The sequence below is a fragment of the Canis lupus genome, chromosome 17 (genome assembly GCF_011100685.1).
Source record: "Canis lupus familiaris isolate Mischka breed German Shepherd chromosome 17, alternate assembly UU_Cfam_GSD_1.0, whole genome shotgun sequence".
In the NCBI taxonomy this organism is placed as follows: domain Eukaryota; kingdom Metazoa; phylum Chordata; class Mammalia; order Carnivora; family Canidae; genus Canis; species Canis lupus.
Window position 1 is genome coordinate 51,559,716 of NC_049238.1, and position 14,399 is coordinate 51,574,114.

At 39.8% G+C, this 14,399-nt stretch overlaps 1 protein-coding gene across 1 annotated transcript in view; it reads right to left on the reverse strand.

Moving 5' to 3' along the window:
* The window catches only part of DYSF (dysferlin), a 216,308-nt gene that overhangs the window by 28,491 nt on the left and 173,418 nt on the right, over nucleotides 1-14,399 (reverse strand). Inside the window, 1 exon segment of the mRNA XM_038561780.1 lies at nucleotides 4,996-5,094. Coding sequence (XP_038417708.1) covers nucleotides 4,996-5,094 — 99 coding nt within the window.

A 14,399-nucleotide genomic window follows, 5' to 3' on the forward strand; every position in this document is an offset into this window, starting at 1 on the left:
ATTTTTATTTTACATATATTTATATTATATTTGCATAGTCATATAATAGGTTTATGTTACAGTTTCCAATTTCGCTAATCTTTTTTACATTTTGCGTGGTCTGTTTACTCTGTGTGTACATTTCTGATAAGCTGAGTTTATATTCTAATATTATTATAAATTTATATATATTAGAAATTCTCTAAGTTCTGTATGTCATTAGGGACAATATCTATGAGTTCCCTACTATAGCAATGATAAAATGATGTAATTTTAACTCCCTCTCTCTCCCTCACTCAATTTTAAGCAGTATTTACTCCATACTATTTGCTTATTATTTGCTTATACTCCTCTTATTTGATTTGCCAATTTTAAGTATTATCTGTCAACTCTATCTATTCTATAACATGGCAATCCATGTACTTACTCTGTATCCCATCATCTTTCTTCCTTCTTTCTGTGCCTAATTTTTTTCAAGATTTTATTTACTTGAGAGAGAACACGCGAGCAGTGGGGAAGGGCAGAGGGAGAGAGAGAAGCAGACTCCCCACTGAGCAGAGAGCCCAATGCAGGGCTCGATCCCAGGACCCTGGGATCATGACCTGAGCTGAAGGCAGACACTTAACCAACTGAGCCACCCAGGCACCCCTGCGCCTGATTTTTGTTACTTCCACATTTTTCCTGTATATATTTATGTTCTGTCCAGTTATCCTAATCCTTCCATTTATGCTCATTGTAGGTCTAAGGCAAAATATGATCACAACCATTCCCTTTGTTCTGGCTTTCCCAGTTATCTCCTAATTGACTAAGTTCAATATCTAGGAGCTCCGCAAGATGGGAGTACGAGACCCATACCCCAGTTCTTGAAATATGCACCCTTTGTAGCTATCATTCCAAAAGGCAGATAGGCTGAATATAAATCCTGGGCCACCCTTTCTCTCCTTGAAGGTCTTACACATGGCACATTACCGTCTTGGAGTATTAAATATTGTAATGGAGAAACTGAAGCTGCCTTGACTTATTTCCTATTTTAAATGACTTAATGTTTTGGGGGTCGTGTATGGGCAGTCAGCATGACTGCCACAAAAATTCTTTATCCCTAAAGTTCAATAACATATACTAGGATATGTTTCAGGGTTGACCAAGCTGGGTCGATTTTTCCTGACTCCCAGTGGACACTGTAGTGTATATATTTGAGTATTCTTTCATTCCTGTGACATTCATTAAACTCTTCAATGTCTATTTGTTTTATTTCATTCTTTTGGTTGTCTTTCTTAGAGACTCCAATTATGCAAGTGTTGGATCTCCTTTCCCGACTCCTGGATCTGTCATTTTCTCTTTTTTGTTTTATACCTCTGTTTGTTATTCCCATATCATTTTGCTTACTCTCATCATTTCTGTCCTCTACCCCTTCCTGTGTTTTCCACTGTGGCCATCTGCCCTGCATGCCTTCCAATTTTATGTGTTCTTCTCCTTGTTTCCAGAATCCTACCAGTTCAGTTTATCTTTTCTTATCTCATCACCCCTTGAGTTCTTTCATTTCTGCTTTGAATGCTGACTGTCCCACTTCTGTAAAGTTCATAGCAACATATTTCATTTCATCTGCCCATTGGCAAAATTTTTGATAGGTATAGATCCTCTTCTTTTGGTTAAGTTTTGATTTATATTTTCTTTTTTTCATGATATTTCTGAATGAATGCCCTAATAGTTCTTTTACAATTACTTGTCACTAAATGTATTGGATTCTCTTGGCCCAGTTACTTCCTTTGTTCCAACCACAGATGCAGACTGCTTCCTGCAAATATGGCTCATCTATGATTCTTGTGTAGCTCCGCCTTCTCTGCTTCTCTGAACCAGACCAGGTATGAAAAGCATTTGTCACCAGCCTGAACCTGACTCCAATGTTCGCATATCCATTGTTGTGAACAAGGTGGATCACTTCTATATTCCATGGTGAAACCTCAACTTCAGGAACTTTTTTTTTCACTACTCAGTTTGAAAGTTTTCAAGCACACACAAAAAGTAAAGATAACCGATAACAAGCACCCATGAGCCTATAACCTGTCTTCAATAATTCTCAACATTCTTTTATTAGGAAGGATGGGGTTTTCTGAGATCTGCTACCACTATAACCTATCATCGTTTTCTCTTCATTTACTGCCGAGTGGCTTCTACCCAATCTTGGTTGCCTTTGGACAGCCCTTACATGTATCTTGGAGTCTGCGGGTTTTATTTGTTTCCAACTTTTACTGAAAATGGAGTTTGTGGGTTTGAATGATTTCCAGAAGAAAAGGGGAAAAATGCTGACTTATGCAGCCATGTTCGTACTGGAAGTCTCAATAAAATACTTTTTAAATTTCCAAGTGGTTGGTCTTTTTGTTTAAACTTTTGTTATTAATTTCTCATTTTATTGCATTTTAATCTGTCTTGTATGATTTCTGTTTTTGGTAATTTATTGCTAAACTAATATGGAATCAAATTTGGTAAATATTCTCTGAGCATTAGGAAAAATTATATTCTCTATTTTTTATTATTTTTATTCTCTATTTTAAATCTACTTTTAATGTAGCTTAAAATATTTTACCTTGTTATTCAGATCTCTTATTTCCTTATTTATTTACTTTCTGCTTCATCTGCCTAGGAGAGAGGTGCATTAAAGACCCTACTGCAACTTTAATTTCTCTCATTTCTTGCTTTCATTTGTGTGAGGTATGAGTTTAGAACTTCCAAACATTTTTGCTTTAAATATTTCTAAGCTTTATTGTCCTGTACATGAATGTGTGGGCATTTTCTCATTGAGACGTGTATCTTCTATTTATATAAAACACCCCATTTTGTTTCCTTTGCTTCTTACTTTAAATTATATGTTTCTCTTTTATTTGCACTTATTTTGTTTGCCAAAATATTTATTTTTTAGATATTCTAAGTTGTACTATTTTAGACATACCTCTTAAGAACAGTCTAGTGAGTTTTGAATTTTATCTCATCTGAGAGCCCTTATCACTTATTAGAGAAGCTTAATATATTTTCATTTACTAGGAAAAGAAATATGTATTATTTTTTCTATTGTGTTTTTCTAGGATTTCTGTTTTTTTATGCTTTCTTGTTTGTATCTTTTGTTTTCTATCTTTGCTACCGATACTATGAGTTGTACATTTCCCCCATGCTAGTAATTTCCAAAATATGAGTTTTTTTCCCTACCCATTGTGTTCTCCATTCCCTCCATATTGCTACAGGCTATTTTACAAAAACTCTTGGTGGTGGATTTCTTTGATTTACTTATGCTTAAAGGACCAGTGTTCCTTCCAGGTCTGTTTTTTTTCCCCCAGAAACAGGTTGAATGTGTTTTGTTTTGGATGGTCCATCTTCACTTGGACACTGTCAGAGATCTCCTTGGAGAGGTCAGTCTGGAGGGCTGGGCGCCAGTTCTATGTCCGGCCTCTGAGGGAGCAGCAAAGGGGCCAGGGCCATGGGCCACGCTGGCAGGAGTCCTCACTCTTGGTTTCTCTCATTTTCTGGCAAGGCCACAGTACCACATGCCAGACCTAATGTGTCGGACCTTCTTCCTGGTACACAAATAGTTTAGTCTCTTTGCCCAACCTCACACACCCAACTGTAAGTCAATGAAGAATTTGCTGCCTAAGGAGGCCTATGCCTTTGGATCCACTGCTCTCCTCATCTCTGCACATCCAGGCCTCCAGCCACAGTTCACCCAGAGGCCCCTAGTGTGTCAGAGACAACTCTTGCCACCTTGTAGAATCACCCTCCAGAGTGGCCACCAAAGGCTTTCAGCCAGAAGAGCTACCTGAAAGCCCAGACCACCCACCACTCCAAATGGCCTCCAATCCCATTCAGCCAGTCTTCTTTGGGATGCTCTTCGGGCCCCTTTCCTGTCTCTAACAGCCTTTGCATACTTCCTCTAAGCTGGCATGCCAGATAAACCAAGGCAAAATACAGGACACCCATTCAAATTTGAATTTCAAATAAATAGCAAGTAATTTTGTTAGATAAGTATGTCACATGCAATTGGGGCATAAGACATACTTATCTAATAATTATGTAAGATACTTATACTAAAATACTATTCCTTGTTTATCTGCAATTCTACTGTAACAGCATCCTGCATGCATTTGGCAACCCGCTCCAGGATCCTCTTCAGGGTGTAACTTTGAGTCACCTCTGGTTATCTTTTTTAAAAGGAGTCTACTTTTAAAAAGCGTAATTGTATTTATGGAATTTCCTCAAAATACCAGAATTTGGTTGACTCATCCCTGGCTTTGTTTTTGTTTGGTTGGTTGGCTTTGGGGGGAGATAGGGGGTGCTTTTTTTTTTTCAATGGAAACAAAGTTTACCATATTTTTATATTTCTTAGGCAATTTCTGTCCCAACTGTAGAGGTGGAGTAATCAGAGCTACATTCTCAATGCTGACTTTTTCCTTTTCATTTTAATAAAAATTTTTATTATAGAAAAGTTCAAATAACTTGAAAAGAAACAGAATAGTATAACAAATCCCTAAGTACCCATCTCCAAGCTTTAACAGTTTTCAATATTTTGCAATTTTCATAATTTTTAATATTTTGAAAATCTACCAGAGGGCCACTCATATCATCTATCTTCCTGTTTATTTTTCTTTCCTTTCTTTCTTTTTCTTTTCCTTTCTTTTCTTTTCTTTTTTTTTTTTTTTTTTTTTTTTTTTTTAAGCATCTTCAAACAAACCCCAGGCCAGGCATTATTTCACCCATAAATACTTCAGTATTTTTCAACATTCTTCCAAAAATACTTTCTTGGTAATTCCAGCCCACACTGACTTCTTGCTCTAAATCAGTGGGTGACCTTTCTCACCTCAATTAATTCATCAGGACTCATTGGCTCTCAGGCACCGAATGAGGAGATACACACATATAGTCAAAGGAAGTGACATATGAGTATATGTTTTGTCTTCTGTGGCACCCCCACTGTCCTTCATGTGTGCCCAGGGTCTTTTAGCCAAAGAGCACACTGCAGAAAGGCCTCACCTTTAGAGTGTCAAAGCCCTTCTCCAAGTATGAGCCGCACTTTTCCCTCTCCCCTGTGGAGGCAAAGAATTTGCTCCACCAGTCGATGAACTCTTCCTCCTAAGTGGATAGAAAAAAAGAGATAACTTCAGAAACAGAATTTGCCGAGCAAGGCCTTTCTGGACCAGACACGTCCAGAAAGGGACGGCATGGACTTGAAAGCTCTCCTATTGGATGAGTTCCAGGAAGCAGACAGCCAGAACTCCCCATCACTCCAGGGACAGACTGCACAGACCAGATAAGAAAAAACATTTGAACACCTGCTTGGCATTGAGAGGAGGCTCTGGTCCTGGCTCTGCCCTTCATTCATTGTGTGATGCTGTTAAGCTCTTGGGCCTCCCTTTTCCTTTCTGTAATGTGGACATGATCATTGTCATACCCTCAGAAGATACATATAGTAACTCTTTAAGGGAAAATGTCAGTAATGTGGTATTTATGAATAAATGCAGTAGACCCAGGAGAATTCAGACCCCAAAGAGCTATCCTGCCTTCCCAGCTCCTAAAAAAGAAGCATGAGAAATCAGAACTTAGCCTTCCCAAGGTCAAATCAAGGCAGAGTTCCTGAAAATCAACAAATGCTTACTAAGTTCTCATTATTCAAAAGGCAGTATGCTATATGGAGGAAATTAGGTGAAAAGAAAAGAAGTTTGTGACAATACACTCTCTCCCCTGTCTTTCTGTTGTAACACATACCGTTATGGGATGTGTTACATCTTCTCAGCTCCATACATCCTGCACATGGTATGTCTATAGCATCTCTTAGCTCTTGTGTCTAGAATGTTCCTCCAGCTCTGTCCTGTCTAGATGTGACTGTCCTATCACCCAGGGAGTCAGCAAGCCTCCTGAAGGCAGGACGGTCATTCTTCCTCAGTCTCCTTCCAAATCCTCCCTAGAGCTGGGCACTCATTCTGTGCCTGTCAATACCATTAAAACTCACTCAGTTAGTGGGAAGGGCCAAAGACAAGGTGTGAGGAAAGCCCATCTGGAACTTGCTTTTCCTCCTCTGTATAGGGGTATGCTAGGAGATCTCCCAAAATTCTGCTCTGATACTATAAAATCATTGAGATTGTGAAAATGCTGGTGGCTCCCTTTAAATTAATGTTCAGTCCTTTGAGTTCTGACTTCTTATGGGTGAGAACCAGCTAGAACCAGGCCAACAGTACCTGAGCAGGCACAAAGAGGACAGGGTAGGATGAAGTTATCAGAGTCTCCACCCATACTGGTAGTGTGGCCCTATCACCCACTGTGTGGCCAGAATGTGATCCCCAGACACACAGCACAGAGTATGGGTATCAGAGTAAGGCTGAGTCTACAGAGCATCATTGTCAGACCAACTTACCAGGAGGGCCTTCTGCAGCCAGAGGAGAGAAAAGGCCATTCAGATGAGTTAGAGACAGCATAGCAGAGTTTCTGGCTTGTAACCACTCTAGAAAAAGCCAGCACTGAGGCAAGGCCCATCCTAGCCCTGATATGGTAAGTTTAATTTAAAGAGAAAGATGCCATGGGTGACTGAACATATGCAGACATATATACCAAAGGCATAACACAGAAAACTATATTTACATAGACATTCCCAAGAGAGATGTTTATACTGCAATGCACATATACCCCACAAAAGTACATACACCAACACGCAAGCATATATTGCACACAAATAGAAATGGCTAGATTGGAAGCCAGGTTAGCTAATCCCTCCTAAGTCTTTCTTCTTTTCCCCAGCCCAGATACTTAAAGATTTGAGTTTATGATTCAGTCTCAGAGTCAGGCCCAAATAGGCAACCAACCAGTGTGTTCTGTCCAAAGAAATAACAGAAGCACACTAGTTGTGGGAGAGTTGTTACACTTCCCACAATCTTGAAAAACCCAATAATTTTTTTAAAAAGGAATATTAAGACAGAAAATCTGAATACCACTAACAATGTCAATTAAGAAGACAAACATGTGATTTAAAGACAGAAAGAATACCTTCTTTTCCAACACCACTGGAGCACTTAGAAAAAATTAAAAGCCACAAGCAAATCTCAATAAAGTACAAGAAAAAGCCGTATCAGTCACAATTCTCTTAGCATAACACAGTAAAACTAGAAACTAATGAGAAATTTAAGAATGAAAAATCTCAACCTTTTAGAAATTTAAAGGCACACTTTAAAACCCTCCTGGGTCAAAGAGAAAACCAAAACTAAAATCATAGATACTTAGAAAATACCAACAGTGAGAGGAATCTGCCCCCAAATTTTCAGGTTAGAGCAGATTTGTCCTCAAAGAGGTGTGCCTGGGTGGCTCAGTGATTGAGTGTCCACCTTTCACTCAGGTTGTGATCCTGAGATCTTGGGATCCAGTCTCGCATCAGGCTCCCCAAAGGGAGCCTGCTTCTCTCTCTGCCTATGTCTCTGCCTCTCTCTTTGTGTGTCTCTCATGAATAAATAAATTAAAATCTTTAAAAAAAAAAAAAAGTCTTCAAAGAAAAATTCAATCTTAAGTTCTCTTGCTTTTATATAAAAAGAATGAAAATAATCTGATAGCTCTAGAAATTGCAAAATGAAAAATAAGAAGACCAAAATTTGACAAGTAGAACTAATATATTAGGAAGGAGAAGAGTATTATAAATTATAATTAAATCTCAGAGCAAACTTTCAAAAGACCAATAAAATAAATATTATCAAATCTAATGTTGAGAAGCAGATACACCATGAGGAATGAGAAAGATCAAATAGAAAGATATTATGGAGAGAATTAAAATATTAAGAGATTTACTACAACCAAATCAGTGACAAAATGGAAAATGTAGATAAAGCGAGAAATTTTCTTGAAGAGCATAAATTCCCGAAATTGATTCAAAAATAATAGAAAACATGAAGAGATCAGTAACCCTGAAAATGGAAGCAGTACTTCCAAACAGACATAAGGCCAAGATGGTTCCTTTGGAACAAAGTTCTATCAGTCTTTCAAAGATTAGATCATTCTTTATTACACACACACACACACACACACACACACACACAGCTTAATCCCGTTCCTGAATAGAGACATTAAGATACTAATAGATGACAGCAATAGATCTGCCATGGTCAAGAGGGATTATTCCACAATGCAGGAGTGGCTTGACATCAGTGATTAAAGAGGGAAAACCCACATGATCATCTATAACAGAAATTTGCAAACTACTTCCTACTGGCCTGGCCACTTGCTTTTATAATTTAAATATAATCTGTGGCAGCTTTTCAGCTACAATAGCAGAGTTGAGTAGTTGAGACAGAGACCTTAAGTCCCCCAAATCTAAAATATTTACTCTGGCTCTTTAAAAAAAAAAAAAAAAAAAAAAAAGGTTTTATTTATTTATTTGAGAGAAGGAAAGTGGGGTTGGTGTAGGGGCAGTGAGGCTCAATCTCCTGACCCTGAGATCACAACCTGAACCAAAAACAAGAATCAGATGCTTAACTGACTGTGCCACTCAGGCACTCCCAACTCCCTGACTCTTTAAGAAAAAAATTGCCACCCCTAATCTATAACATGCAAATAAGAAAGGGGGAGAAACAAATGATAAAATCTTCAGTTTTTAAGTTTTAAATGAAACTCTCTGTTCATTCACTCCCATTTACTCACTCTCATTCAATTAAGAATAAAAGGAAGCTTTCTTAGCATTTTATAAAGAATATCCTAAAGCAATGGGCAATATTGTGCTTAATAGTACCAGAAATTCTCCCTTGTGGGCTTTTGTAAATAGGGCTGCCTCTGCCAATAATTTTCATGTGATGTGGACACAAAAAGGCTATAAATCAGGGTGATTGGGAACTAGGATTTGGGAGCCAGACTAGCAGAGTTCAAATCCTGCCACTCCTAGCTGTGTGACCTTGGATAACTACTTAATTTCTCTGTGCCTTAATAATCTTTAAAACGAATAAATAATAGTACCAATTTTATAGGGTTATGGTGAGGAATAAGTGAGTCAATAGGTAGAAAGAGCTTAGAACAGTGCCTAGCACATAAGGGCAATGTCAGTATTTACAGCTATCACTGATCATGATATTATTGTGTCTTTGGTGTGGACCAGGTTAGTTTCTAGGGCAAGGGCTGGCTCTCTCACAAAACTGCCAGTGGGAGCATAGCTGGCCACAGTTTACTCCAGAAGGCAATTTGGCTGCATGTTTCCACAGCCTTAAAAGTATGCATGCACTTTGACCCATCAACCTGTTCTGGAAATCTATCCAAAGAAAGTAATGGTAGATATGCATAAAGATTTAACTTCATTCATAATAGTGAAAATTGGAAACAACTTCAGTATCCAACAGAAAGGAACTGTTTGGGAAACTGAACATCCACATGATTAAATGTTATTCAACATAAAAAATGATGCTGTTGAAATACATTTATTGACATGGAAAGTTATTCAGAACAAATGGGATTTATAAAAGGTTAAAAAATGAATAATTTGATTTCATTTTAGTAAAGAGATCAAGCCCCAAATGTTCATAGCAATTACCTCTGAATGACATTATAAATGTTTTGTTTATTCCTTCTATTTTTGTGCATCACTCAAAATTTTCTAATTTTTCATGGTGTGCACATATTCCTTCCATAATTTTAAAAATTAAAGATTTTTAAAATAAAGGAATAATACCAGGATGCCTCAGAAAAAACATGACCAAGAAAATAAAAAGATAATCCCAGAACAGGTGAAAATACTTACAAAGTATATACCAGAGAAGAGATTTGTAACCAGATTATATGGAGAACTCACACAGCTCAATAATAAAAAGCCAAAAAGCCCAACCAAAAAGGATCAGTGTATTTAAATAGGCATTTCTCCAAAGAAGATCAATAGATGGATAATAAGCACAGGAAAAGGTGCTCATCATTAGCCAACAGGGAAACACAAATTGAAACAACTGTGAGAAAACACTGCACATCCACCAGGATGGCTATCATAAAAAGTCAGATAATAACAAGTATTGGTGAAGATGCAGAGAAATTGGAACATTACTGATGAGAATGTATAAAGGTACAGTCACTTTGGAAAGCAATCTAGCAGTTCTTCAAAACATTCAACAGAGAATTATCGCATGACCCAGCAATTCTACTCCTAGTTGTAAAACCAAAGAGAAATGAGAACTTACATCTACACCAAAACTTATGCAGAAATGTTCAGAGAAGTATCATTCATAACAGACAAAACATTGGATCCGAATATCCATCAGTTGATGAATGGATAAAGAAAATGTGATATATCCACACAATGGCATATTATCCGGCAATAAAAAGCAGTGAAGAATTGATGGGCAGTACAACATGGATGAACCTTGAAAAAATGAGCTGAGTGAAACAAGTCAGTCACAAAAGACCACATACTCTATGATTGCATATATATGAAATGTCCATAATAGTCAGACCTGAGACAAAAAGTGGTCACCTAGAGCTGGGAGTGGTTGGGAGGAGCTGGCAGGTGTATCCTTGGGTACAGGATCTCTTTGGAGTGACAAAAATGTTCTAAAATTGATGATGATGATGGCTGCACAACTCTGTTAATATACTAAAAAACACTGAATTGTACAATAAATAGGAACTTATATCATGTGGATTATCTCAATGGAGCTGTTGAAATAAAAAAAACAAATGATCAAATACAAGCTTATAATCTCTAAAACAACCATAAAAGCGGGAATCTCAAGTATGTATCTTAAAGAAATGAGTCAAAAAAAATTTTTATAAGATCAAATGGTCACCAAAAAAGATCTAAATTTTAGCACACCCAATCATCCTCAAGAACCCCTCCCAGCTGTAACTGCCTCATCCCTCACAGTTCCAGGCAGGAACCAGGGGCTGGTTCTCCCCGGCAGACACACGGCTGGTGAGGAGCACATGGGGTGGCCTTCCTCATTCCCATTCCCGGTGACACCAGCTGGCCTGCCACTCAGTGGCTCCTGTCCCCCTTTTCAGCCAGCATCCCACAGGCTAACTTCTAATTCCACCCCCTGGGCAGAAATGATATGTGCAACAGAATTGTAATTTGTATGGTAACTAGTTTATTATTCGCCTCTATTTGTATGTATTTTTTGCTTCTATTTGTATGTTGAGTAGCTGTTTTTTGCCTCTACAATCCTCTACCTACCCCTTGATCCTCCTGCTTCTACTCCCTTGCCCCTCTCTGGAGCACTAATGTACTTCCATACTCCCAGCCGACCCAACCTGGGTTTAACACAAGGGCGCATCTGCCCCGTACAACCAAATGTGGCCAGAGGGAAACAGCAAGCCAGGTGCTGCTCTCACTCCAAGTTCTCAACACAGCCTCAAGTGGGTCCCGGAGCTGGCCGTCCACACCACCTTAATTTCCCAGTCCTTGAATTCTCCCATCCCCTAACACCACCACCCTATACCTTCTGCTTTTTCCTCAGACGTCCTCCACCTCCTCCCTCTTGCAGTGACCCTACTTCCTCCTTCTCTTGGGAAGCAGAAGCAATCAGAAGAGACCATCCTCAAGCCCTCACCAGCCCCTGCACCACACCCTGCCTTTCTGCCTATCACCACGCATGCTCAGCTCACATCCCAACCCAAGGCCAACGGCTGCACTCATGCCCTAGGTCCCGTGCCCTTGGCCTACTCAAGGGCACCACTCCATGATCTTCTTCACCATCGCCCAGGCCAGATTCCCATCTCTACTAGGTCATTCCATCAGCATTTAAACATGTGACTAGTTCCCTGTCATTTAAAGAAAACACTCTTTCTCCTTTGGCTCCCAGCTCATTTCTTTCTCCCCTTTACAGGAAAACTTTTACAAAGAGTCAGCTACACTTGTGTCTAATTCTTGCTTTCCATTGTCTCTGTTCAACCAAAACTTGTCAAGCTCACCAGTGACTTCAATGATCAATCTAGCAGCAGTATTTGATATAAGCAGTCACTCCTCTGTCCTTGAAACATCCCCCTCGCTTTGCAGAGGACCAAGGTGGTGTCTTCCTCCATCACCAGCCAAGCCTTCTCAGTCTCTACTGATCGCTCCTGGTCACCCACACTTTGATCATGTGAGTGCCCCAAGGCTCTGTGCTCAGACCTCTTCTTTCCATCCACTCTCATTCCCTGGGATTCCCCTTGAGACTTACATCTTTAAATGGCACAGATGCTGATGGATCCCATGCTGAGCTCTCTCTAGCCTGAATGACTTCTCTGAATTCTAGTCCCCATTTCACATCTCCCACTGCACATCTAATAAGCATCTCAAATGTATCACATCCAGAATCTAATTCCTGACCATCCTCCACCCACCTGCTCCTTCCAGTCTCCCTCATGTAAATAAATAGCAACACCTTCCTTCCAGATACTCGGCCCCAAACCCTGAGATCACCTTTGAGTCATTTCCTCATGCCCCACATTCAGCCCATTAGCAAATCCTTTTGGTGCCAGCTTCAGTACATATTCAGAATCAGAACACTTCTCCCAAATCATTACCCCCCTGTTCTCTACCATCTGGAATATTGCACTAGTCTACCAACTGGCATCCCTGCTTTCAAACCTTGTCCCCCAAAATATCCTCAACACAATAGTCCCATATGATGGAACACATCCAGCCATAGTGGCCTGCTTGGTCCTTGAGCACTTCCAGCACCCACCTGCTCTTACCAAGAGCTCTATTCCTCTCATAGATACATGGATCACTTCTTCACCTTGTTCAAGCCTTGACTCAAATGCAATCTGCTTTACCCTCCTTCTTCACCAGACTTTAAATCATGACCCTTTTCCCCAGAAAATCTTATCCCCTCTTCCTTCCTTTTTCTCCCTAGCAATTATTACCATATGACATGCCATATATTTTATTTAGGTACTTGTTTGTTATGTCTCCTTCCCCATGAGGGCAGAGACCTTTATCTTCCTTAACACTAAATCCCCAGTACTTCAAACACATCCCTAGTACTGGCACATATTTGGAGTTCAGTAAATATTTGATGAATATATGAATGCCTAAGCAGCAGGGATGAAGGGAGATATTTGGCTTTTAAATTTCCAAAAAACAGATAATATTGCTATTTAAAAAATAGGTTTAAGAAGATATTTTGTCCAGCCAGTTTTCCCACCCTATCTAGAGGAGATAAAAGCATAGAGCAGGGGAGGAATAATAAGAGATTTGTGATGGTTTTGATCCCAGGTTAGCTCCAAAGTGTATATGGAAGAGACCCCTCCATAACTTTGGGGATCTGGTAAACAGCGGCCCAGGAGTTACAAGAGGAATGGGCACAGGGAGCACTTGGCAGAGATGACCGCATGGGTGTCATGGGAGAGAGAGCCACAGAACCCTCAGCATTTCCTGACCCCAGAGTGTCATGAAAGAGCAGCCACACTGTTCCCCAGAAGGGCTTGAAAATTAGTCAAGAGAGAGAAAGCCAGGGGACCTGAAAGGATCTTGTGGCTGAGATACCATTTTGTCTATGTGGTCCAAGTGCCCGGAAATCAACAGACCTATGTGGGCAGGGCAGACACATACTGGTGATCAGGGATCTCTGCCTGTGGAGGTCATGACATTAGGGAAGCCCAATCCAGAATTTAACTGCCTCCCAAAGGGAAGGGCAAGGAGGAAGAGCCCAGAACTGACTCACTTAAACCTGAACTGCTGAAGGATACCAGGGCTTTTCTGCCATCAGGAAAAATGTGAGCTCAAAATTAAATTGAATTACAGGAAAATCAAGTTGTGTTTTTAACACACTCATAGACGTGACTTGAAAATACCATTCCTGCTAGTTTACTAATTTGGCTTCTGGTAGAGTTATTTCAAGCCCATTTCTTCCTTCTCTCCCTCAGAAAGTCCCAGAATAAGTTAGCACACCTAAAAGAATGAACCCCACAGAAATAGGATGGCCCTTCCAGTCTTAACCCTGATTATCAAAGCCAGCTCCACTCCCTGCCCCATGTCAGTGGAATCATAATCCAAAACTCCAGAAGGGTAATGGGCATATGTTCTCAAATTCCAAGTGTGCTCTTGACCTTATTTCGCAATAGCCAAGCATCTAGTCTTGGAGCATGGCAAGGAGGAGAAACAAATGCAAAAGGCTTGATTGCTAAGTGTCATCTCAGGCTTTAGCAAGAAGTCTGGCCATTAAAACTTTATATCCCCATACCCAAAGTTCAAAGCCCCTCATCATTCAGCCAGCCAAGCAAGTAAGTCTGATCAAGGCACGGACTGGCAGCCTCTCCAATTTCAGCTAATAGCCAGCATTCAGTTCCTGAGCAACCAGAGCCATGTAACAAAGACATGCTTCTCTGGGCTTGATCCAGTGTAATGGGTAGTCTAATCCCTCTGAAGACCCAAATCAGCACAGCACACACTGAACATTTAATCTCTCATTTTCATTCAGTGGACCTAACACATTTCATGAATATAAACC